This window comes from Nanorana parkeri, unplaced genomic scaffold (genome assembly GCF_000935625.1).
Source record: "Nanorana parkeri isolate BGI_ZX_2015 unplaced genomic scaffold, ASM93562v1 scaffold375, whole genome shotgun sequence".
Lineage (NCBI taxonomy): Eukaryota > Metazoa > Chordata > Amphibia > Anura > Dicroglossidae > Nanorana > Nanorana parkeri.
Window position 1 is genome coordinate 90,544 of NW_017306643.1, and position 27,377 is coordinate 117,920.

General features: G+C 38.3%; 1 protein-coding gene across 1 annotated transcript in view; it reads left to right on the forward strand.

The window, feature by feature from the left end:
- EDC4 (enhancer of mRNA decapping 4) overlaps window positions 1–27,377 on the forward strand; it is a 631,081-nt gene that overhangs the window by 85,394 nt on the left and 518,310 nt on the right. The window contains exons 5-6 of the mRNA XM_018559011.1: window positions 2,602–2,706; window positions 21,555–21,664. Coding sequence (XP_018414513.1) covers window positions 2,602–2,706; window positions 21,555–21,664 — 215 coding nt within the window. The remainder of the gene's footprint in view (window positions 1–2,601; window positions 2,707–21,554; window positions 21,665–27,377) is intronic.

The window sequence follows — 27,377 nt, forward strand, 5'->3', positions numbered from 1 at the left end:
ACCGCCCCCCCCCCCCCCCCCAGTAATTTGTCCACCCGGTCCACCACATGCCGAACCCTGGCACCAGGAAGACCGTAAACCATCCGGTTTATTCTGCTTGTTAAGCAGAATAAAGATGGTATAAATCATTTTGAAATATTTAAGTGATTTTAAGCAGAGTTTCTAGTTGCCTGGTTCTGTTTTAAGTTAAATGGGTTTATGTACAGGAGTGTAACTTTGAAGTATACAGGCTAACATGGCATCATTGTTGGGTTTGTTGCCCTTGAAATAGAATCAGTGTGGCATCCAACATATTTGTCTGCAAAATTAATTAAGCAAAGGTTAAAATCATGTTAAGTGTTCAAGTTTTCCACCTTCTCAGGGTTAAGGGTAGACTTGAGTTGCTCTAAGAGGGTTTCAAAAGGCCTGTTCAAGGTCAACAAGCTTGTTCAGTCTTTGTTTTTTCCTCTTGTGAAGCTAATTGAAATCCTGTAAAGATGAAATATCTACCTTTTTAGGGTATTTTATTTCATGATTAAGATTAACTGAAACGACCATTTAAAATCAAAAAAGTTGCCACATTGGTGTTTCTTTGCATGTCTTTGCATTTGATAGAAAGCATGAAAAAATAAATGTGGGCTTTTTTTAACATTTGTTAATAGAGTGCAAAATTAATGAAAAAGGCATCATTGAAAATAGGGATGCACCAAAATTTTGGCTCCCGCACTGCACCGCTCAGCCTCCTGTAACAGATCAGGAGAGCGGTGTGTGGGTGGAGACAGCTGTCGCTGGAGACCGAGCAGGCAGTGAGGGGGAGGAGTCAGCTGTCACATGAGACCAACCTCTCCTCCCCACACTAAGCTTCCTGTAAGCCGATCCAGGATGGAGAGCGGTACAAACATTCAGTGATCGCTGAAAGTTTGTAAATAACTGGACATAGTTACTATGTACCAGTTATGAATATATGAGAAGTGGATCTGAATCACTTCCTATTCATTAATGATTGTGTACATAGTAACTCATACTGGATCCACAATTTATAAATGAACAGGAACACACAGTACAGTGTAGATTTCTGTTCATTCAGCGCTGGGGCTGCAGAAAAAGAGATTGAGGACTGTGTCCTCAATCTCTTTTTCTATTATAAAAAGGGTCTGTTCAGACCGCTGATACTTCACCTAAGCCCCCAACAGTAAGGTTAAAAAAATTAAAACAAATTATAAAAATAACTAAATTAAAATTAAACAAAAATACAATTTAGAAAAGAAATGTTATAATGTTAGAAAAAATTTTTGGGGGGGGTTTCTCCCTCACTTTTTTTTTTTTGTCTCAAAATTTCATTTCGGTGCACGGCTCAAAGAGATATACATGATGATCAGTTGTGTGGCATGGGCTATTCCGTATGTACACTACCATTGCAAGATAACAAAATGTTGAAATTTTCTTGGGGTTTACATGTTTTACAAAATGTGATAATTCATGGGAAAGGATCTTGGGTAGTTTACTGCTCTTATTTTTTGCAAGGAAAACATAGTCCTGATGCCTAGACCACATTTTTATTTAACTTCCGATTCCACCAAAGTCCACTATGGACAATAGTGTGGGTTGTCAATGTAACTTACAACCACTGCCTTTGTCTGGAAGACAGGTTCCCTGTTCATGAGTCCATATGAACAACACAATGGTTTTCCTGCTTCTAGTAAGACATCTCTCATTTAAATTAATCAGATTTATTTTTCAGGCCTATTAATTAAAACATTGATGGTCTTTTTTTTTCTTTCCTATTCCATTACATCAGTTGCCACTTCTTTTTCTTCTGTCATCAGGCCTCATGCTTTCTAGGTCTGCAAGGGTGCAACTTTGTCCTCTGTTCATACCTTTTTGAAGTCCTACAGGGTCAATGTTGCTTATATTTTATTGGGATTCAAGTGCTTGTCCCTTGTTTTCTTAAGACTCCATACCTGTTGCTCATTTAGGTCTACTTTTGGAAATTCCACAAATAGATTTATGACATTACAGCACTGTGTTATTCAATGTTGGAGTAGGATTTTTTTTCTTTCCATATAATTATTTTTCTCCTGTTCATTAGGTTCTCTATGATCAGGAGAAAAAATATATAATTTTTCCTCTGTTTGTACTTTTTTTTTCTCTTTGACCTATTGCCAAAGTTCTGATGTGGATGTTTTTTTTTTGTTTTTACCTTTTTGTTGCTTTTGTTCAGTTGAGCTCTCTAACATTCACAGGGGTATAGCGATTAGAGAACTCGCCCTACCCCCCCTTTTTTTCCCATTTTTACATAGTGTCTAAACCTCCTAAATACAGAAATATATCCACAGGTAGAAGAATATTACATAATTTCCCCAATTAACTATTGGAGAAAAGGATTTTATTAAACAAAATAGCACATCATATAGGTCACATACAAAACTGACTGATTTTGTTGTTGTTAATTTCTATGTCCAAATAAAATCAAGTTATGTGTTGTTAATTTTTACTTGATGTTTCCTTGATGCTTGTTTAAAAAGGTATATAAATTTTGGTGTTTGTGCTGGTAATTACAGGTACACTATTATAATGTAACTTATATATATATATATATATGTGTGTGTTTTTTGTTTTTAGGCTGAGGTATGGGACCTGGAGATTGTACAAGCAAACTATACCTCATGGCCGACGGATATCAGTGATATCAAGGAAGGATTTATAGTTGTGAAAGGACATTCTGGGGTAGGTTTCATTTACGGATTTTTTGTAAGGTCCTAAAATATAAATATGCAATATCTGAAGTGCTATTTTAGATTATGAAAACATCTGGAAGCTGCTGCAGTTAATAAAGTGATAATTAATCCCCTTATATAATATGCTTAATAATATAATCTATGCAGTGTTTTTATTAACCTAACTACCTATACTTATCAACAAAAACCATGCAAATGTCAATTAACAATAGCTATCACCAATTTCTTTTTATTTATTTATTTTATTTCAATCCAACTCTACCACGTGGTAATGAGATGCAGAATTAAAGACTAATAGTGTAGTTCAATTTATTTAAAATACATAAACTATAAAAACAATCGCACTCACATGGACCAAGTGCTTAACAGAACTATGAAATACCGCTCTATCAATTCCAACCAGGATTTTTTATATCTTAACTCATATGCAATGGCTCCCATTTTGTTCACTTAAATCTACTTATCTGCAGTTAAAATGTTAACCTGATATTGAATATGCACATTTCACAAAGCAACCACAATAAAACAGGCTAAGTACTTCTAAATATATTAAATATCATATAAATAAAACAGTCAGGTACTGTATAAATTAGCTTGTCATATGATCCACCGTCTTGTGACTGATATCCTAGTTTAGTGTATTATTTCCAAACTACGGTAACATCCCTTAATGGCTCTATTATTATGGGCAGCACATTGACTCATCGGCTAGTACTCCCGCTCTGCAGCACCAGGGTTCCAGGTCCCGACCAGGGCTCCATATGCATGAAATCTTATACCACTGTAAAATCCATCTGTTAAATGGGCATATACATCCTATGGAAGACATCTGCATAATAAATATAATTCTATAAAATCAAACAAATTAATAAAATTATCAGTCACTAATGAAGTAATTGAGGTCTAGTTCTGTAGTCCATCCTCTTTGGTTTTAATGTTTCTAATTCATATATCCAGTAGGTTTCTCATTTTAGATTGCTCTTTTTAAGTTACTCACCCTTCAGTGATTTTCTACCTTATCAGTATTACAAAATTTCAACCCTTACGGATCCCTCTTGTGAAATAAAAATTATGCAATGCTAATCATCAGTTCTCTAGTAGTCCTACCCATCTACTGTGGGCATGTAGGACACTGCAGCATGTAGATCACATGTGTCAAACGCAAGGTCCAGGGGCCGAATCCGGGCCACCAGGCCATTTCCTAGACTTCTACTTTCAGATCTAGGTATTAAGTTATTACTAAAAACAGTGATAATCAAATGCAGAGGCAATTATGATAAAGATTAGATACATTTATATAGTCTTAGAGATACCTTTTGAGGGCAACCATAATGTTGATGCGGCCCATGATTACATTGAGTTTGACACCCCTGATGTAGACTATCTGGGTAGAATGAAATCTTAACTTAGATATTTTGCCAGTGTTCCCTGTTACAAAATCTTTCCTTTTCACATTTTTTTTAGTTACACATGCCTGACACATGCATAAAATGTTTCTCATTTAAAAAATAGTTATTTTTTCCCTTTTAGGAGGATCAACACTTTTTTTCCCCCCTCATATTTATTGTTGCCATATCAGAAGTACATGATGACAATAGCAAAGGCAATAAGGGACACATGTCCGTAAATACAGGGTATTTGGCACAAGACTGTGTGTGTGTGTGTGTGTGTGTGTGTGTGTTAGGACACCCGTCCAAATCATTGGATTCAGTTGTTTCAATCACCTCCATGGCCACAGTTGTAAAAAAAAATATCAAGCACCTAGACATGCAGACGCTTCTACAAACATTTGTGAAAGAATGGGTCGCTCTCAGGAGCTCAGTGAATTCAAGCATATATATATACATGCACACACATGGATTTCCTCCATGGCACAAACTGCATGGAGGGAATCCAATCCCTCCATGTAGTTTGTGTCTGGTGAAACAGCACCCATTGACTTCCTGAAGTCAGTGCAAATCGATTGGAGAAAACCACAAGGGAGATGCAAAAGGTGGGGGAGGATGTTCATTTTAAGGATATAATTTCTCCCAAACCAGGAGAAAGTGTCTGTCCCACACCTCCAGATCCCTCCTAATAGAAAGTGAGGAGAGGCGGAAAATTCATGGGGGAAAACCTTTTCCAGAGACGCAACTAATTTCACCTTAATGTATTTAATATATGCTGGAACCCATTTAAAATGAAAGCTGGTCTAAAGAGCATTAAGGGGACCAGCCAAAACATTGATATTCAGAGTCTCGGACTCGTACCATAGTAATCAAGAGCCTTTAAAAGGGATGGTAGGGAGGTTACCGGCTTTGTGACAAAGAAAAACAAATTGTCGGCAAACCCAGTGACTTTATGGGAAGCCGAGCCAATAGAGATTACCCAGATGTCTGTATTGGAGCGAATATGGCACAGTAGGGGTTTGATGGTAACAATAAAAGTCAAAGAGAGGGGACGTGCCATTACTCACTAAAAACATCAGAGAGGGCTTTGTTGACATGTACAGCTGAGGTTGGACTGGAATAGATAGCGATCCACGAGAGCATGTTAGGCCCAAAAATAGCAAAAATGTCACCAGCACACCAAAAAGATTTTAGCAAAAGTCCATTTAATGACAAATTGCCATTCAATTAAAAGCGCTTTCGGGGCCTCAAGGGGTCCCCTTCATCAGGCTCCGAATGACACAGCATTGAACAACCATCACCCTTAAATAGACATACAAATTAGAGGTGCACCAAAATAGAAATTTGAAAAACGAAACTGAAATTAACAAATTGTCAGACCGAAACCGAAAATGTTTTCATTGAAAAAAAATTCACATTTTTTAAATATTTATTTTTATTCATTTTTATTAAATATTTTTATTTTTTACTTTACTTTTAGGGGCTTTGGGGAAATATTAGGGGTCTAAACAGAGCCCTGATATTTCCCTTTTAAAATAGAAAAAGAGATGGAGGACACAAAGTCCTCCATCTCTTTTTCTGCAGCCCCTGTTATCAATGAACAGGAATCCTCTGAGTGTTCCTGTTTATTCACAACATGAGAATATTGTGTGTTTACTATAACTACAACTACATGAATGAACAGGAGGTGATTTAGCTCACTTCCCATTCATTCATAATTGAGGATATAGTCAACATAGCATATCCTCTATCTACAAACACTCAGCGATCGCTGAGTGTTTGCTCTCCTCTCTGTCACACACTGTCACAGGAGGCTGAGCTAGCGGTGCGGGAAAAGAGCTCAGCCTCCTGTGACAGCGCTGTCTCTGCCCCCACACCGCTCTGCCGCACTGCGGTAGGCGGACGAGTGGTGTAGGAGAGACACCGGCCGCTCACATCGCTCTCCTCCCGCAGCGCTCGGCCGGCTTTCAATTTCTCTCCTTTCCGCTGGGACAGTAACTGGCTATCAGTAACATCAGTCCGTTGTCCAGGGAACCGAACGCCAGGTCGCAAGGAGACCACGCCCCCTCAGCCACAAAAATAGAAATTAGTCAAGCATAGGTAATACTACTGAGTGAAATAAATCAAAAACATAATTGAAAATATAAACCCATATTACACAGTTTCAATTGATATTGTTATGCAAAAAGACCATACACAGTCCAATACATATTGGGCTTACATGTCATGATTACATATAATACCAGTATCGCAGGTAGCACAGTTTAGACCCAAAACAAAAGGAAAATGATAAAATGAATACCCAGAGCTGCCAATGCGTTACACGGCCCATAGTAAAACCCATCAATGGATGGTGTAAACTCCTCCATTGGGGGCGGGTTACTGTCATCCAAAAAACACGTTAGTGAGAGACTGGAATTGAGGCCCCTGGGTTGCACACAATCCAGTGTAAAGATCCAGAAGGCTTCTCTCCGTAGGAGTTGTTTAGCCCTGTCACCACCCCTGGGATGTATAAAGCGACATCCGGGTAACTATTGATAAACAGCAAAAAGGAGAGGAATTGGATATAAACAAACCGGTGGCGATTCATTTAGCTAAGATGAAACATCAAATCCATGAACTCGGAGGCATGGTAGTTGAGCAGGTACACATGCATCCCAGGGGTGGTGACAGGGCTAAACAACTCCTTCGGAGGGAAGCCTTCTGGATTGTGTGCAACCCAGGGGCCTCAATTCAAGTCTCTCGCTAACATGTTTTTTGAATGACAGATAATTCTGTTTTATGGTAGACACTAACCCAAGAGTAACCTTCTAGTAACCTGTCCCTAATGGAGGAGTTTACACCATCCATTGATGAGTTTTACAGTGGGCCATTTAACGCATCGGCAGCTCTGGGTATTCATTTTATCATTTTCCTTTGCTTATGGGGACATGCAACATCTTCCTATTGGGTTTTCGTCAAATTCAATTTGTACTTATGGTTGTTCATAGACTCCGGTAGCAACTGATTATAGTCTTCTCACTACTACCTCCAACTATTATAGTGCTTGAACTGCATGTATATTTTGTTTTGGGTCTAAACGGTGCTACCTGCGATACTGGTATTATATGTAATCATGACATGTGAGCCCAATATGTATTGGACTGTGGTCTTTTTGCAGTAAAATGTGACATTTTACTGCCTTGAAGAAGGGACCCTGCGCGGCCCCGAAATGTCGGCTTTGTTGATTACCGTGACAGAATTGTCCATTAAAAAGGACATATCTATTTAAATTGAGTGCTGGTGACCTGTTCCTTTATTTTTATACACATTGTACACTTCATTGCAAATGACAGGCAGATGCTGTATATGTTCTGACGCTGCTTCTCCCTTTGTGACCACTCTATTCCATACTGCGCATGCGCGAATGAACACAGGACCTCGCAATGATGTCCGGCTGAGACACAAGCTGTAACCACCCTGCGTTCCACACGGCGCACGCGTGAGGACGAGCGGGCGTGATCTCCTTGCGACTTGGCGTCCGGTTCCCTGGTGTAGCGCGCCGTTCTCTCCACAGATCTGCCACATGTAAGTGTATTTTGAAACCCAGAATGGCGGGAGTTGGTCTTGTGATGCTGCAATTTGGTGGGAGGGTTCAGTTTCAAATCATTTGTATGTCTATTTAAGGGTGATGGTTGCTCAATGCTATATCATTCTGAGCCTGATGAAGGGATCCCCTTGAGGCCCAGAAAGCGCTTGTAATTGAATGGCAATTTGTCATTAAATGGACTTTTGGAAAAATCTTTTTGGTGTGCTGGTGACATTTTTGCTATTTCTGTGCTGTTCACGGTGCTCCACCTGGTCACTACAAGCACCCACCTGTCTTTTACAGATTAACCGTTTTTCCGGTAAGGAGTGCAGCAAGATATCTACTTTATGTTAAGCTGGCCATACACCTTACAATTATCTGAAGATTTTCTGTGGTCAGATGGAAAAGGTGCAACAGATTCCTCCATCTACATTTAACTGTGTGGATGGAGTAATCTCCACCTGGGCCAATCTGTTGCACTTTTTCCATCTGACCACAGAAAATCTGCAGATAATTGTAAGGTGTATGGGCACCTTTAGGCCCAGGACCCACACATTGAGGAATGCCCAATCCATTTAACTTCAATCATTTTTTATTAAAAGAGTTTTTCAGAGAAAGTACAGTACAGTAATAGTGATCGCACATTGTGATCATACAATCAATGTGTCATAAAGGTAATCTTGTTGGTACAGATATGCAGATGCATCATGTATACACACCTATGAATAGAGTAACAGAACACGGAAAGAGAGGGAGAGAGAAAAAAGAAGAAAAGCCAAGTAGGAAGAGGGTAGGCAAATACAATACAACCTCTAGGCTGAAATGCGAAAGCCTGCTTAAGGTTTCCAATAGGACCAGGCATCATAGAATCTCTTCCTAGCACCATCCCAAAATTATACAATCCTTTCATGTTGGTAATGTAGATTAACTATAGCAACAGTCTGAGACAAATTTGGAGAAACTAAGCTTTTCTATTGGCGCACTATGGTCCGTCTAGCTGCCAATAGAATGTGGGAAACTATCATTCGAAATTGATACCCAGAGAGAGGATCGCTTATTCAGGGGCGGGTGATGCTAGAAAGACTGTGGTTTGTGAAATCTTCTGAAAAACTTGGCGCCAGAAACTCTTCAGACAACGACATGAACATAACATATGATACAGACTCCCTACTTGGCCACATAGTCTCCAACATTTAGAAGTTGTAGAGGCATATATTTTGTTAAGTTTAAGAGGTGTGAAGTACCATTTGGAAGGCAACTTTGTGACCTAGAGTCCATAGATCAACACATTTAGTAGCTTTATGGGTGTATGTGAATGTGTTTATCCCTTGTTGAGATGAGAATGAGGATTGAAGATCACTTTCCCATTTTCTGATGGGGCCAGATTTTAATAAACGAGTTTGTTTTGTAGAGAGCCGTAGAACATTGAAATCCCCCTGGCCTGTGTGGGGCTGGAAAAGTAAACGTGACTGGCAGATCTTGGGAGTTTACAATCTCTTAGAGACGTAGATTGAAAAAAGTGAGAAAGTCGGACATATAAAAACGAATCTCCGGTTGGTTTTCCAAATTCTTTGCCCAAAACAGGGAGGGACTTCAATAACTCTCCCACAAACAAATCCTGAACCAAGGCTATACCCCTTGCTATCCAACTAGACAAATTAATAAAGGGGGGTGAGTAGAGTCAACGCACCAAGGTTTATGTCCAAAGATACCCGAGGTACCCTAAAGGTAGTCTCGCACAGCAGCTGTTGCCATGCCAGAAGGGAAGCCTGAGTCACAGGGGAGAAGTTTTTCACCAGTTCTTTGGTGAGTAGATGTGATACCAAATAGATATGAGAATTGCCTTTCGTGATAAAAGACGCTTCTACATCACACCATTTTATTTTGTTCGGGTCTCAGCCAAGCCCGTAATGGTTCAAGGAGAGCAGCAAAGTAATAATCTTAGGTCAGGGACTCCCAGGCCACCAACCTTTTATGTTTTATAAGTAAAAAATGGGAGCATCTAGGTCTCTTATCTTGCCATATAAAATTACGCATCAAAGTTTGGAAAGTGTGGAAAAAGCGGGCAGGCAGAGGTATCGGCAAAGTGCAGAAAAGGTATAATATTTGGGGCAGCACCATCATTTTGAAGATTGCCAGCCTGGCCAACCAAGACAAAATGTAATCCAAAAAGTGACTGCGCTAGGAGTGTCTAAATAACTAATTGGACCAGCCGCAACAATGTGTGTGAGTGAATATATTATGTAGCAAGTAAGTTGCGCTCGGTCTAAATAAATGTGAATATTATGAGTGTGGTTAAGTAAACTCTCAGTTCAAAGAAAAAATTCAGTGCAAATACCGGGAGTCAATATCTCGGCTTGTAACAGTGAAATGCAACAATGTTGAATAAGTGTGTGAAAGTATCAATCACAGCCCGGTATATCATTGAGTTTTTCTGTGTGCTGAGTGCACTCGATGTAACCGAACAAACAGTCTGATGATATGATCATCTACCAGGACATATTTTAAACAACACAGAAACACTCAATGATATACCGGGCTGTGATTGATACTTTCACACACTTATTCAACATGGTTGCATTTCACTGTTACAAGACAATGTGTCTCTCAAAACCCTGGAGTTGCGATTTTAATCGGGGCTATAAAGGTAGATAGAATCAAATATGTGGGAGATAGTGGTAGTCAAAGTAGTCCCCAAATAGGATATCCCATTAGTGCACCATTGGAAAGGATACAGAGACTGCAGGAGGTTCTTAGATCTGGGACTGATGCCCGAGTGCAGAAGTTGAGATTTAGAAGTGTCACTTTATAATAGGACACCTCACTAAAAGTTTGCAAAACCGAGGATACCAAAGCCAGGGAGGAGGACTCGGGATTCGTGAGTGAGATACATCGTCCGCAAAAAGGTTTATGGTGTGGGTATGCTGTTTAAATTTGAAGCCCGATATACGAGGGTGCGATTGAATAGATTCGGCCAGCAATTCAATGGCAAGATCAAATATCAAAGGGGATAGTGGACACCCCTGCCTGGTACCATTAGTAATAGTGAAAGGTGCGGAGAAAGCATCCGCAGTAAAAACTCGAGCAGATGAGTTGGAGTACAGAGCCAAAATGGCTGACATCCACCTACTGAACCCAAACTTATGCAATACTTGCTATAAGTAGCCCCAGTGTACGCGATCGAACGCCTTCTTTGGTGGGTAACAATTTAATAGCCCCGAGTATCTCTGAGGATGTTATAGGATCATTTAGTTGTTGGAATTGGGAGGTAGACATGCTGGGAAGGAGAATGCTATGTAAAAAGTCATTAATATCAGTCGTTTTGTGAGTTGCAATATCGTTTTTGAGGTTATATAAGACCCCATAGTAAGAGCTAAACATGTCAGCCACCCAGATAGCAAGGATAACTTGCCACAAACTTGTGGGAGGGTAAATTGTAATTTTTGTTAACTTGCTGCACACATTCCTGGTAAGTTATAGACTTGCAGAACACTTGCAGCACAAGTTCTAGTTCACACTTTTTGAATTTGTTGCAAATTTGCTTGGCAAGTCTACATCAAGAGTCCTGCAGGTCTTAGCAAGAGCTCTGCAAGTGTACAGCACTTTTGCAAAGCACGTTGATCTGGAGACTTGCAATGCAGACCTGCTGTAATTGTGCAACAAAATTGTGAAGCTTGGCAAGTCTGCAACACTTTAGCAAGTCATTTTCAAACTTGCAGCTCAATTGCTTGCTATCTGGGAATATGCTGTGGATGATATATTTTATGGTCATTGGTAGGGTGAAGTAAACATTGTATTTTCGTTTTGCTACACAAGGTCTTAACCCGGGAAGCTAATAGTTTACCTGCCTTGCTACCATTAGCATAGAAGTGGGCCTTGTTGGTAGAATTCTGTTTGTCAAATTGTTCTAATAACAGTAATCGAAGATCCTGTCTACGTTGTGTTAGAGTGGTCCCAACATAGTTGGATTTAGATTTGTTCTGAGATTCAAGAGTTTCAATTTGAGACAGAAGATGGTTCAGGTGGCATGACCTCTGCCTCTTTGACTGTGCACCCATTTTATTAAATATACCTCTTGCATAGGCCTTGTGTGCATTACAAAGGCTAAAAATGCTCCCAACAGAGGGTCCATTCAATGTAAAATATTCTCAAAGGGCTTCTCGAATCAACTGTACACACATTATTGTGCCACGTGTATACATTGGAAGGGGCCCGTTGGTCTGACCATGTGATATCATGAATAGTAGATTTAGATCTTTTCGTTAATGTATGTTTATCCATCAGAAAGAGATCAATTCGAGAATATCAATTATGAGGGGCAGAAAAAAAGGTAAAATCTTTTTCAGAAGTAAGGAGGCAGTGCCACACATCAAAAAGGGACTCATCCCGAAGCAGCTGCTGTAGTTCTGAAGAAGGTTTTCTATTGGCAGTAGAGTCAAGTAGGGAATAAAATTAAAGTCAATACAAATTACATACATTTGACATTTTCTTAAACACTTTATGTAGAAATCTCATTTGATGATGGGTACATAAAGGCATTTAATAGTGTACACAACGGAATCGATAGAGCAGACTAACACAATATATCTACCATTAGGATATATATAGGAAGTGGTAATGGAAAAAGCAACCAAATCTTTCACTGCGATCATAACGCCCGCGTCTTGAGTTAGCGTTGTAGTTGGAGAGTTAGCAAAAAAAGTGAGGCTTTTTTGTGGGAGCATTTCGGGACCTACAAAAGAGAAAAATGGTGACTGGCAGTCACCACTCTCTGCAAGGAGATGATCGGAACGTGAGGGAGCGACAATATGCATTTGCTCACTTCCCGATCTATAGAGCCGATGTGTGACAGTTTAATTGTCGCACGTCGGCTCGAACTATGAGGTTGAGTGAAAATCACTCACCTCGTAGTTCTCCTTTTAAGCCTCCAACGGTACACTGCAGTTGAGATTGTACATAGAGTAAGCAAAGTCAGAGCATGGTCAGACAACGTAGCAACATCAATGTCTGCCCAGCTGACTTTTAAGAGAAAGCCCTGTCCTACCTGACATACGAGAGGAATGTCTCCAGGGACGTAATTTGATTAGAATTGGCTAAGTAGATATTAGCCAAGGTGAATTTTTCCCCGTTGATCCTTTCAAAAAATAATAAAGCTCCTGACGGTAATTGGCTTATTTTTCTTTATATTTTGTACAGTATTATATTACAGTACAGCATTGTAATCATTTTTATAGGAATATTTTTGGGTTGTGGAACGAATCATCTGAATTTCCATTATTCCCTATGGGGAAATTCGCTTTGATATACAAGCGCTTTGGAACGAATTATGCTCGTAAACCAAGGTATTACTGTATACCGTATTTTCAGGCGTATAAGGCGACTGAGCATATAAGACGACCCCCTACTTTTTCTGTCAAAACATAGGTTTTGGGCTATACTCATCGTATAAGACAAGTATAACCCAAAATGTTTGAATACACCCACTAACCTCCATGGTGGTATTCCCGAGTGTGGCTCGGGGTTCATTTTCAGTACCATAAGCGGTAACCCCGAGCCACACTTGGGATTACAGTCTCTTACCTTGTCCAAAACCCCCGCTGTGTCCTCCGTCTTCCGGGTTCCGTCCCTTGCGAGCGTCCGCAACGCAGGGGGGCGGAACCGGTGGCAATTTGAAAAGTAAAAAAAAAAAATAGAACAAAAAAACAAAAGAATTAAAAATAAAATCATCAGACCGCCAGGGAGGCTAATCTGTCGGCTCGCTGGATGTGCGATAATACTGTATGTACGGTAGCTTCGGCTACATACAGTATACCGGGCTGAGCCAATCACGGCAGGCTTTGTATTCATTAATACAGGCTTTGTATTCATTAATACAAAGTCTGCCGTTATTGGCTCAGCGTGGTATACTGTATGTAGCTGAAGCTACCGTACATACAGTATTACCGCACATCCATACCCGGCGTGGAAAAGGTGCAACAGATTCCTCCTTCTACACTTAACTGTGTGGATGGAGTAAACTCTACCTAGGCCAATCTGTTGCACTTTTTCCACCTGACCACAGAAATTCTGCAGATAATTGTAAGGTGTATGGGGCACCTTAACACTAAACTGATGAGCAGTAAAAGCTTTTATAGTGTCGCTTATGGTCAATTTTAGACATGGTAGTTTTTTGCAATTTCACAGGCGTACGCAATTTCAAAGCTTAATATGTTTGGCATCTTTTTACCCGACGTGACCCCATCTTTTATTTTACCAAAAAAATTGGGATGATAAATGTTTCATTACAACATAGGGAAAACAGGTTTTTTTTTTTTCCCAAAAAGTTCTTCTTTTTTTCATTATGTAATCAAAAATAAAAACACCAGTGGTGATTAAATACCACCAATAACATTAATTTCAGTACAGAGTTGCATGACAGGCAAGGGGATCCTGTTGGCCTGGACAGGAAGGGGATTTAACATCCCAGTCAGCAAGTGGTTAATGACACCAAAGTTCCTTTCATTTTTTCTCTTGTCTTTTTAACCACTATAGCTACATCTTGACATTTGTACCTTTTTTCTAAAATCCTCTACATCCAAGCATTTTTGTGTAATTCCTCTATATTTTTGTAACTATGGTATGTATGCTTTCCAGCCATCTCATTAAAATGTTAGTGCATATCACTTTGATCTCTTTTGTCCTTCACAATTTGACATCTATAAATTCATCTATTTCTTAACATACGTACATCACTGACAAACTGTCTTTAAAAAAAACAACAACCTTCCTTTTTCTGATTAAAAATATAACTCCTCCCATTGGGCTATAAAAGCAGGCACTACCCTGGGTGCAACCTTTTTTTAAAATTAAACAAAATATCCATTGTACCTAAAATACGAGTTAGTGCAAATCTTAAAAGCTCTACTATATACTTTTTTTTTGCTCCTCTAGGATGTACTTCTTTTTTTATCAACCAATCATCATCTGTTGTCTCACTCTTCTAGACATTTTAAAAATGATTGGTATCTTTTGAATATGCTTTGGTTCCTTGAACCAGGTGTTAAAAAAATATGAATTTATTCCCTTATTCATGCTGTTCGAGACCCAATTCCATTCACAATCGGTCTCCCTGGGAGTGGATTTTACTCTTATGTACGTTAGGGAAGTAATAAATAACCTTCCTAAAAGATGGACATAAACATTTTGATTCCTTTATGCACAATCATTTTTATCGTTTTAACTCCTTTTTATATTGTTCTACTGGGCCCTTCCTTTTTTTCCCCATATGTCCCAGGTTCAGGTAACAGTCTTTCCCTTTTTGTATATGATCAGCTTTATTTTAAATCACCATTTTGTCTTTTTTTCCTCTTCCTTCTGTTATAAACTTCCTACAACCTTCAAATACTGTAAATCAGGTTTAGTTGTGTACATTTTTATTTCTAATGTGGAAACATCACCTAATACTAAATTTGTGAAGACTTCTCAATTAATAAATATTCTGATGATTAAAACTGATTTATTTCTTAGACCACTAGGTACACCTCCCATCACTTGTACCACTCCCAACCACTGGGTGTGTTAAATATGTTTTATTATTTAACTTTCTCACATGTTTATGTACATCAATAAAAACTTAAATTATACCCTAACCATTTTTGGGGGCATGTTTTAATCCAAGTTTCAACACCGTTGTTTCATTATTGTTTAATATTGCTGAACTAAAGATCAACACTCTTATTTCAAATCCCTTACTCTGGTGTCTACTATCTGGGTTTCCTCTATTACCATAAATTCTCCAAGGGTCCCATCTTTGAATTGTTCTTTTTTTTCTTGATTAGTAGTGTTTCTGGATATAAAAGCTTTTCTTCTTGTTTTCAGGGGATTTGTAACCTCTCCTCTCTGTTACAAACCTTGGAGACTCGTATGCATTTCTCATTTTCACTTTCACTCTTTTTATTAAGATATATAAATAGTAGACATGTAAGATTTGTTTCATTTTGAATTGAAATTTGGACACATTTCTGCATATTCGGACATTTGGATGCAACGGAATGAAAGTAACAAATCCAAACATATCCACATTTTTGATAACGAAAATTTCGTATGCATACAATTTTTTTAACGAATGTTATAAGGAATGATTTCATGTTAAACATTAAAATAATAATAATAAAAAAAACAGGGTGAAGTTCCCTCCCCAATTCATACCAGACCCTTTAGGTCCCCCTCTGGCAAAACATTGATGAGGAAAAAGGCCTGTTCCCTCCAACAAGGGATGCACCAATACAGGTTTTTCGGTATCAGTACGACTACCGATATTTTTTTCGGTACTCGCCAATACCGATACCAGAAGTTCCATTAAGGAAGACGGGTGGCATATAATGACTCGCCGCCCGGCTTCCTGATTTAGCCATGGAGTTGGCTTTGTGGCTAATTAGGAAGCCAGGGGGAGGGTAATGACTGGCCACCCAGCTTCCTGACCAATCAGGAAGCTGGGCGGCCAGTCATTACATGCTGCCCGACTTCCTGGTTGGCTGAGAAGCCAGCTCCATGCTCTCTGTTGACGAGGGAGCATATAGCCGGCTTCCTGGCCAATCAGGAAGCCGGGGGGCGTGGTATGACTCGCCACTCGGCTTTCTGATACCGAAAGTTCTAGCATCGGGATAGGAATGGGAGCATTTGGGCAAGTACAAGTACTCGTCCAAATACTTGGTAAAGGCACCAATACTATTTTTGGTATCTGTGCATCCCTACCCACAACCCTGTAACAAGTCCCGTGACGTCACGACTCCCTCCGCCAATTTGTTGACATTCATTTTGCGGCACAAGCTTGTCGGGTATGTCGTGTTGGCGAGCAATGGGTATTTTTCTTTCTGCGAGTCGGCGGTCATTGCCCATCATGATTGATGTGGCTCTAGATCGCTGGACAACATGATCGACCTTGTAAATATCTCTGGACATTTTTTTAGTAAAAGACTTGTCAAAAACCTGTTGTAGTTTTTCTTTTTTTTTCTCTCCCGTTCATTGAAGGACACTGGGCAACAGATTGTAGATCCTGAATGGTAAGGTATATCGCCACCTGCAGGAGTAGGACGCTAGGCACATAAATGACAAGACAGCCTAGGGGCGGCCCCTGCTGGTGGCCCAACCCCCCACTTCCTGACAAGTCTCCAGTTTTTTGCCTAGCATCAAGAGTAGGAAGCAAAAACATTTTCTCTGGAAAAAATTTTCCTTCCGTTTGATTCGTTTTTTTCTTCTGGCAAGTGTCCCCAGGGCGACATGCTGGATGACCATGTATCCTTTTGTAGTCTCCCCTGGGTGACCGACGAGCGCATGCAGACTCTGCCATGGTGGGTCGGCTGCAACATGTGGTTCCCCCTGGGGGTGCATATGACAGGGCGTCCTGGTGATGGAGTCCGGCCTTCCCTCCATGAAGGTATTAAAATTATTTTACCGTGAGTCAAAAATCCTATTTTCTCTCCCGTTCATTGAAAGACCCAGGGCAACCGATCGTAGATCCTGAATGGTAGGGACATCACCAAGCAGTAATACACTGAGGGATGGGCAACAACAACAACCAAACACCCAAAAGGGGAGCGGGGGATGAATGAGTCACACACTGTTTTTTTGTTTGTTTTTTCTGTGGACTGTCAAAAGTTAAAAAGAAAATATTTTACTTTTTTTTTCTAACTTTCACTTTTTGCTGCAATTAAAATTTGTTCATAAATATCATTTTATCTCATCCGCAATTAACGAACATTCCCGAGTCGTCCAAATCCAGAATTTAATTGGCTTTTGGACTCGAATCACAAAAAAACAAAATGAAAAATTCAAAACAAACCGAAACTATTTTTTTGCCGGCTTACATTAGACATGTAAGCCGGCAAAAAATTAGTTTCGGTTTGTTTTGGATTTTTCGTAGTATTATAAAAAACAAAAACTAAAGCCTTTTTTATTTTTAAAATACCTAAATTCCTTTGAAATGTTTACTGTTTCCAATATCATTATCCAGTTTATTTATTCTGCCCCTTAAAGCGACACTAAATCTTAAAAATGCATTCAAGTACCTCAACTAGTAACAAAAATGTAGCTTATTTGTGCATCATTCAGCCGTAGATTCTCAAATCATCTCTGAATTTGTGCTGGCACTGTCCTGCCTTCTGTAGGGTGGCTTTTTTTTAGTTCCCCATGTTCGCTTTTGCGTTATGCTGCCTGGACTCTGTTCAGATTTGTAGAGCCAGCGGCCGGATTTACAGTAGAAGCGTTTCTGGCGGCACAGCTGCTGTCAGATCGCTTCTGTGATCCGGCAAAGTGGCCATCACCGCTGTATTTCCCAGGCTCCGCTGCTCCTCCTACGAGCCTGGGACCGGCATCTCGGGTGTCGGTGGGAAGCAGGGGAGGAGAACTCCCTGTTCTATGGGACTCCCCCCTATGTGACAGCAATTAAAGTTTAAAAAAAAAGTTTTACAAATATTACATTTAATGTAAAAATAATAAAAAACACAAATGTTTTTAAAATCCCCGCGGGCACACGCGTCATCACGTAAACAAGCGTTGGATGCTCCTACATACAAAAACGACAATTGCGCTAAAGAAAGTTGGGTATCGGCGTGCATGACGAGTGAGAGCAATAATTCTATATGAGGCCAATATTTAAACTGATGACCTGTAGGGGCTTTTAAAGCGTATATGGACTTTTTGGGGTACTGAATTCTGTCGCAGTTTCACGGACGCACACAATTTTTAACCTGGGCATCTTGGGTATCTATTCGTTATAACCTCATCTTTTATATTTTACAAAACAAAATGATTTTATATAGTGTTTTGGGGCACTAAATGTAACGTTAAGTGCATTTTTCACTAAATGTTTGGGTTTGATAAGTTGTGCTAATGTCGTGCAACATATAAATTTGCAACTGCCTCCATTTTATTCTATTTTTATATTATATCTATATTTATTGAGTCTTGGCTTTCAGAAAATATATAATGTTTGGGGGTTTTAAGTCATTTTCAGGCATAAAACTTGGATTATAACATGTAAAAAAAAAAGAAAAAAAGACCTTTGTCCTTAAGTGGTTAACTAGTAATGACACCGCAATCGCGTTCTCTGTATGTGCATGTTTCATGAACGTGCATCAAAGCGTGCACTTTTATGCCTGTTCATGAGATGCCTGTGTGTGAACAGGGACTAATTGTCTCTAGTAAACCTAACCTCTATATACTACTACTACTACTACTACTACTTTCTTCTTTCTTCTTTCTTTCTTCTTCTTTCTTCTTCTTCTTTCTTCTTCTTCTTTCTTCTTCTTCTTTCTTCTTCTTCTTTCTTCTTCTTCTTTCTTCTTCTTCTTTCTTCTTCTTCTTTCTTCTTCTTCTTTCTTCTTCTTCTTTCTTCTTCTTCTTTCTTCTTCTTCTTTCTTCTTCTTCTTCTTTCTTCTTCTTCTTTCTTCTTCTTCTTTCTTCTTCTTCTTTCTTCTTCTTCTTTCTTCTTCTTCTTTCTTCTTCTTCTTTCTTCTTCTTCTTTCTTCTTCTTCTTTCTTCTTCTTCTTTCTTCTTCTTCTTTCTTCTTCTTCTTTCTTCTTCTTCTTTCTTCTTCTTCTTTCTTCTTCTTCTTTTTTCTTCTTCTTCTTTCTTCTTCTTCTTTCTTCTTCTTCTTTCTTCTTCTTCTTTCTTCTTCTTCTTTCTTCTTCTTCTTTCTTCTTCTTCTTTCTTCTTCTTCTTTCTTCTTCTTCTTTCTTCTTCTTCTTTCTTCTTCTTCTTTCTTCTTCTTCTTTCTTCTTCTTCTTTCTTCTTCTTCTTTCTTCTTCTTCTTTCTTCTTCTTCTTTCTTCTTCTTCTTTCTTCTTCTTCTTTCTTCTTCTTCTTTCTTCTTCTTCTTTCTTCTTCTTCTTTCTTCTTCTTCTTCTTTCTTCTTCTTTCTTCTTCTTTCTTCTTCTTTCTTCTTTCAAACTAAAACAATACGTGGAGCATGTTTTTTAATATCAGAAGGGGTTTCAAAAATCAGTGTGTCTTTTCACTTTTAAGTGTAAATCAAAGTGTATCACAATAGGGATCCACCAGGATTGTAATTTTGGGGTATTGATAGGGTACAAAGGCAAGGTGGGGGGGCGTAACCTAAAACAAGATACATTGAAAAGACAACTTTACTATATAAATGAATTAGATTAAAACCAAAGGGGGTGTATGCAGAACTAGACCTAGATGTTTTATATTTTACAGATGTATTTTTTTTTTTACTGGTAGAGGATTTCAGAAACTGAAACCATGGTACTGCAGGGAGGGAGTGCTGGCCAATGAGCTACTGTGCTGCCTATAATATTACAGCCATTATTGTTAATGGATGTTGCTATGAGAAGAATAGATAGACTAAAGTAATATGTGGTGCCGGTCATAGAATAAGGGATCATGTGACAGTCTTATTTATACATTTTTGTATTTTATTTATGTTCATATATTTGATATATTTAGATTTAATTTGGTTTATTGTTGGATGCTTTGTGAAATGGGCATATGCAAGATAAGGTTAACATTCTAATTGCAGATAGGTGGATTCAAATGTGCTAAATGAGGAATTGGATATCAGATAAGATATAAGGTGAAAGTATAAGTAAAGATGGATGTACCTCTACATCCAAGTTAAATAAATGGAATTACACTATTAGCCTTCTATTCTGCATCTTTTTACCACGTTGGAGAGGAGGATTGATATATAAAAAGAAAGATTTTGGTGATCGCTATCTACCTATTGAGGACACAGACATACAAACAAATTATTTAGTCAGGTTGACAGGTGCTCTAAAGTGTCTCTCTATCCAAAACTAAACTAAACTAAAATAATTTATTAAGGTACACAGGATTCAGAGATATTTCAGTTATCCTGCCTTCTTATAGCACCATTTGGCCACATGCAAACAAAAACATTGACTATCATGGTATAACCCCTCCCACTCCAAGCATACCTCCTTTTTTTTTTTTTTTGCTATTATCCCAGTAGAATGGATGTCTTTTCTCTACTCAGAAAGCAATAGCTCTGTCTGTACCTGGACCTGACTAAATAATTGCAGAGCCTACCTGAAATGGTACATTTAGACACATTTGAACTACCTGTGGCTTTTTCCAGACCTCTGTGTAAGTTAACCATAGAGCACTTTCTAGGTTGCTCTATGTTGATAAATTCACTTCATTGTAAATTAATAAACTTAAAATAAAATAAATAAAAAAAACTGTCCTTTATCAGCTCACAGGTGTCTATTTTAACCACTAGAAGATGCCTGTAGAGTCCTGTGTAAAATCTTGCTCCAAAGAAACATATGCTGTGTGAATGGGAACACATAACAAACATATAGAGGGAATATCAAAAATGTGGCTGCAAAAGTAGAAATACCCTTTAAAGAGTAATGCCACTTTCTCACAAAATGTGAGAAAATTAAAGTGACATTAAACCCTCAGATTTTTTAACATAAAACAATACTGTAATGTGTGCCTTACTGTAATCCATGGTTGTTCCCTTCTCTTTGCTGTTCTTTCTTTTAAATCTGTATCTCTTCTCATGCTTGGGGAGAACGCAATGGTGAGCGCTCATTGGTCAGCATGGGCACATGACCACACTGACCAATGAGATGTGCTCCTGAGTAGAGGTGGTCAAATGTTTGTGAGATTGTGGAATTACCCTTTAAGCTTGCCCAGGGGGAAAAGACTGAGATCACAGTTAATAAAGAAAATTGGTTCATTCTGATTACTTTGTCCTATACTTAGAATCCATTACAGCTTAGTAAATTGTGCATATTAAGACTTTTAGAAATGTAGCCCTTTGTCAAATTTTGACAAGCTGTATTATTTTTCCTTTTAACTAAAGACACACTTTTGTTCTAATTGTAATATATATTTTTTTTTTTATGTTCAGCGCCTAAGTGAAGGTGCTCTTTCTCCTGATGGAACAGTCTTGGCCACAGCTAGCCACGATGGCTTTGTGAAGTTTTGGCAGATATATATTGAGGGACTAGATCAACCAAGGTATTTTTATTTACTGTACAATATTTGTAGTATATTATTTGGAATGGCACTAAAGAATAGTTGAATTGGAAATTAAAAAGCATTATATTGGGGCTGAACTCGGATATTATACATCATTTATTTCACCATTGTATTCAAAATAACAAATGTGTTTTTAGAGTGTTTGTTTTAAATACAAATTCAGTAAATCTCTAAATTTTACTTAATATGAAAGGACCAGCTGTAATCAGTTAATTTAGGTTTTATTACCTTTGCACTTTACTCCTCAATCTAACACGGGAGCATGCTTACAGGAGGGAACAGACAACTTTATCGGTGTGTTGTTGCTTCTCTATTACATAGCCAGCAGGCTGGTGCAAAGGCGGTAACATCACTGCTTTCATTAACGGAGGAAGTGGTTTCTAGCTGCTCCTATGTTATCAGCCTTCCCTGCTATCTTCTGTGAGCTACAAAACACCTCCCCCCTGTAATGGATGAGAAAAAGGGGTGAGTAGTAAGTCCAAATCAAGAGAGCAGCAACCCTTCTCCATACAGCATGCTAGGTGAGCATTGTTGCTGTACGACAGGACTTTTTACTGGAAGGATCACCAGATGGAAAGAGCCTGAAAAGGAAAATAATCCAGCTACCAGAGGTTTACTAAGCTGCAATATATGAAAATTTTCTAATTGTGTTACACTTTAATTGTAATTACCGGTTGGGATAAAAAATACAATTGTACTCATATCCTATGCTTTTATATACAATATTTTTAAAGGAAAATTGTACTGAAAGAATCATGTAAGTTGTCCTGCATCTCAAGATGCTAGTTGTTATGCATTCATACTGATTTATTATACTATTTTAGTTACTGACCCAGAACAAGCAAGTAACAATTTAAGTCAGAGCACCTTCTATTCAGTACATACTTGTGCTTGATGCATGCTTGCGTTTATATGTGTATGTATGTGGGGACAGGGGGCATTTTTTTGCACTTTCTAAATTATTTTTGTAAGTGACTTTAATTTTTACATTTTTTCCTTGCATTTAACGTAATTGCTATCACATAGGGGGCTAGCAAACCCCCTATGTAATAGCAAAGATGTGACAGATCCCCTTTTATGGAGACATCAGGGGTCTTTTAGACTGTCAGAATGTTTATACTGCTAAAATAAACAGTTTTTCTATTTATGAAAACAAGCAAGGATCTATAATTAAGAAGATTCCCAACTTATTTCCACAAATCAAAATAATTCGAGTATGTTTATTTGCGCTAATTTGAAGACAAAATGAATGCAATAGTGTACAAAATATATATTTACTAAAAATCGGTGCAGAATGAAAATATAATTGGTGACAAACAAAGAATATGGATCAGAAATTTCAATAATTGTGATAAAACAGGTAATGTGTAAAATATAACCACAGGATATTATTTTAAAAAATATCAATGTAACCAATTCAATAACTTTTTAAATGCAATGAGTAGCTTCTTAGTAGCTCACAGAATAAGGACATAAAATGTGCAGATTTCTCTCAGACAACAGATATTCTAAAGCTCCAATTCTATTTTAACAGCACATGGGCAAAATTTGTGACACCATGCACAGAACCGGCTATAAGCCAAGACTATATTCAAGGTAAAGACAAATTTCCACTAAATTATTTTAAGTATACATCATAACTAAACCATTTACTGGAAACTGAAATCAGCTCCCCAAGATTGAAAGATATAATTTATACTGCAGTTTAAAATGATCTCAATTCAATCTAGATGCTACAAGGACTAAATGGTCCAGTTAGATATATATTTAGCTAATTCATTGCCTATAGAAAAATTTACATTTATACTTTACTAGAAATCTCAAAAATCTTTTATCTGAGAGATGTCAGCTTTATCTCAGTGGAGAAACAAGAGATGGTCAGGTTCTCTTTAGTGGATTCGTGGATTTGCAGCTTTAAGAAAGTCTAAACCAGGGCAATTAACATTCTTTCTCCAAATACCTTGAAACTGAAGTCATATTTGTGCCAAGACACAGTGGTTCTCAAAAAAAAGATAAAAAATACAGTGGTATATCCACCTAATTCTATGTACTTAAAATATAAACCCACCATATTAATAATACACACTAATTTATTTCAATGGGTACACTCAAACAATATATAATGAACATAGGTTGGATATTATAAAAGTACATAATAAAAAAAATTACTTGAAATTATTCAATGACGCAGGTATATAGATGCTTCATATGATATAATAATACAATAACATTATTGCCAATATAATTACTGCAATGAATAATAATGTTTCATCAGGTGACTTTTAAATGAGTCCCTTTTTCCAGTAATGAGAGAGAAAAAAAAATGTAAACATTCCATTCTCTTTGTACATTGTCTTAAGTTGAGACATGAAGGTCATCAATCTCATTATAACACAGCCTGGCACCATGTCCAGTCCTTATCTTGTGTTGGTTGTCTGGGCCTCACAATTTACAACCTGGGAAGTTATTTGGTAAGACTCTTAAAATTTTCTGTGAGAATCTTCAACCAGGAAGAATGAACTTGCATTCACCTAATGACAGACAGACAAAATGGCTTCCCTGGTGCCCATGTAAAAATATGTAAAATAATATGTATAGGCCTTTAAATTGATTCCTTTTAGCCCCAATAGTTCTGACTGGACCCTTAATGTCACTTAAGCACTCCAAAGAAGCTGATGAAGCAGCAATCTGGTTCAACAGCTTCTTCTGGTGTCGCTCTGTAATTTCTCCAGCTCCTGTTGCCAGAAGTGATGTAATACACATCATCTCCGGGCCCAGTAATTGGAGAAGAGGTCAGCAGCTGGGAGCTCTGATCAAAGAGGACAGACCCGCCATACTGGTCCCAGGCCCACATGAGGACACAAATTAAAATCAGTACAAATTAATGATCTAAAATAATACTGGTGATGCCAGATGATAAGGTTCAAAATGTGCGATCCATTTTCCCAGTAGGTATGATACTTTGAGGTTAAAACCATAGGTTATTAATCCAAACAATAGTAGTACAGTATCATATATTTCAGTAATTACAACAAGTGAAACTCGGCATGACGTAATGTCAAAAGAATGTACAGAATTAACATGTGACTTCTCACAGCAAACAGATGTTAGGAACTACAGCCGGCTGCCGGCTGATCACTTGTATAACCCTGCATTGTGCGGGGCCCCCCTGCTGCCTCCTCTTTTGCTATTTCGTGGGTGCACAACAATTTAAAGCTTGACATGTTCGGTGTCTATTTGCCCGACGTGACCCCATCTTTAATATTTTACAAAAAAATTGGGTACTGATAATGTTTTATAACATCACATAGGGAAACATTTTTTCCCCCAAAATATTTGGTTCTTTTTTAATTATATAGTAAAAAAGAAAAACCCCAGCGGTGATTAAATACCACTAAAAGAAAGCTCTATCTGTCCCAAAAAATGGTATAAAATTCATTTCAGTACAGCGTTGCATGACGGAATAAATGTCAAAGTACTGGAGCGCTGAATACTGAAAAATGGCATGGACAGGAAGGGGGTTTAACACGACGGTCAGCAAGTGGTTGAACTAAAACAACACTTTGCCACATAGCCACCTACCATGCGTTTAAGTCCCCTTTCACACTCAAAAGCAGTTTCGTTCCGGGACAGCTTAAATCCATTGAAACATTCACACGCACCATCATACATGATGTACTACAAGCTAATCATAAGACTAGGACATATACAAATATGACCAGGGAGAACCGCGACACACTGTCATCTTTATAGCAAGATACCACCATAATCATTAAACCTGCCGATCAGGGTGGTGCTGTGGTTATCATGGATTATTCAGATTACTAAAGCATGATGTTAGGAAATGTCCAAGCATGACAAACTTTGTAGTGTACAAGTGGGACTGCAATCCATTATTGATATAGACAAAGCCAACGAATGATTCCACTGCTGATTTCTTATATAATGAGCATGCACGTTCATTGTATGGCTTACCTAAGGTACATAAGGGGCATCATTCCTATTGCATTCCGTCCTATTGTATCGGGCTCAGGGTCCATTACACAGCCAATGGCCCAGTTTGTAGATTTTTTTTATCTCCAGCCTCTGGTTATTAAATTACCAGCATATATTAAAGACACTGGGGACTTCTTACAAAAACTACACAGCTTTGAACATGTCGATCAAGAGTGGAAACTTGTGACCATGGACATTTCATCTCTATGCACTTGCATGCCCAATAAGGCTGGTCTTTCAGCGGTTGAACATTTTCTGACAGGTGAAGACTGTAATACCTCTTATGATAAATGATGGAACTCAGCTGGGGAAGTCTCTTAAACAAAATACTTATACTTCACGGTATGTCTTCCTATTTCCATGAAATAAATCGGGGGGATTGATTTTAGGTTATGGTGGCTCAGGAGAGTATGCTCTGTTAATTACATTCTGTGAAATGAAAGCTCTGAGTGTCTGATTTTCAGCTTGCACTTCAGTTAATTTTAGAGTGAGGGCTTCTAACCTCTGATTAAATGCAACCATATGTGTTCGGACATCCGCTGGCTCCATACTTAACTCTTCAGGTTCCATCAGACATGCATGATGTTCCATCATCCTTTATTCTCTGCTGCCTTGAGTTACATAGTTGCATAGTATTTGAGGTTGAATAAAGACACAGGTCCATCAAGTTCAACCTATTGCGTGTATGTATGCGATTTTGCATGTGTGTGTGCGAGTCCCTGTGTGATCTTGTTTTTAAGGGTACCCATACCCCTTTATGTTATGGTCTCTGAGGAAGTTGTCTAAATGCTTTTTGGATGATTCCAATACTCTCTGATGATACCACTGCTTGTGGCAGTGAGTTCCAGACTTTAACCGCTCTAACTGAGAAGAAGCCCCTACGTCCCTTGTGGTTAAATCTTTTCTCCACCAATCTTAGGTGGTGGCCTCTAGTCTTTGTTATGAAGTTTACTGTAAAAAAGGTTATTGCTGATGTTGCTATCACCATTGGACATCTTGTACATCAAAATCATGCCACCCTTTTATCTCTTCACTTCTAGTGTGAACATGTTTAAATTTAGTAACCTTGTCTCATAGCTTTGGTCCTCCAGCCCCTTAATTAGTTTTGTTGCCCTTCTCTGGACTCTCTCTAGCTCAAAGACATCCTTTCTGTGAATTGGTGACCAAAACTGGACTGCATACTCCAGATGAGGCAGAACCAGCGATCTATAAAGTGGCAAAATTATAAATAGCATCTTTCCCTGCTGTTGACGATAGAATGAGCGCACAGGTTCCCTATTAGACCCCTACCACAATGCAATCCCCAAGACCCTTATTTGCCTTTTGTATTACAGGGATAAGAAAAGTATCATTTGCAGGACCAGGGCCTTAGAAGTTGTCTCCTTTAACCCCTTCATGACTGAACTAGTTTTCAGTTTCTGTTCATAAATGACTGACACACTTTTTACATTTTTGCTGTGTGATTCTTCCACAGCAGTAATATACTTTCTTACTAAATGTACCTACACATATTATATATTGTTTTTTAGAGGACAGATAGGGCTATATAATTATATCACATGTGTACCTAACCTCTCACTTAGTTTGAATAAAATAAAAACAACTAGAAGAAAACACTTTTTTCACAAGTTTTGATTATTATTTTTTTTCAGTATTTTGTTTATATTAATTATAGTATAAAATATATTTATATATA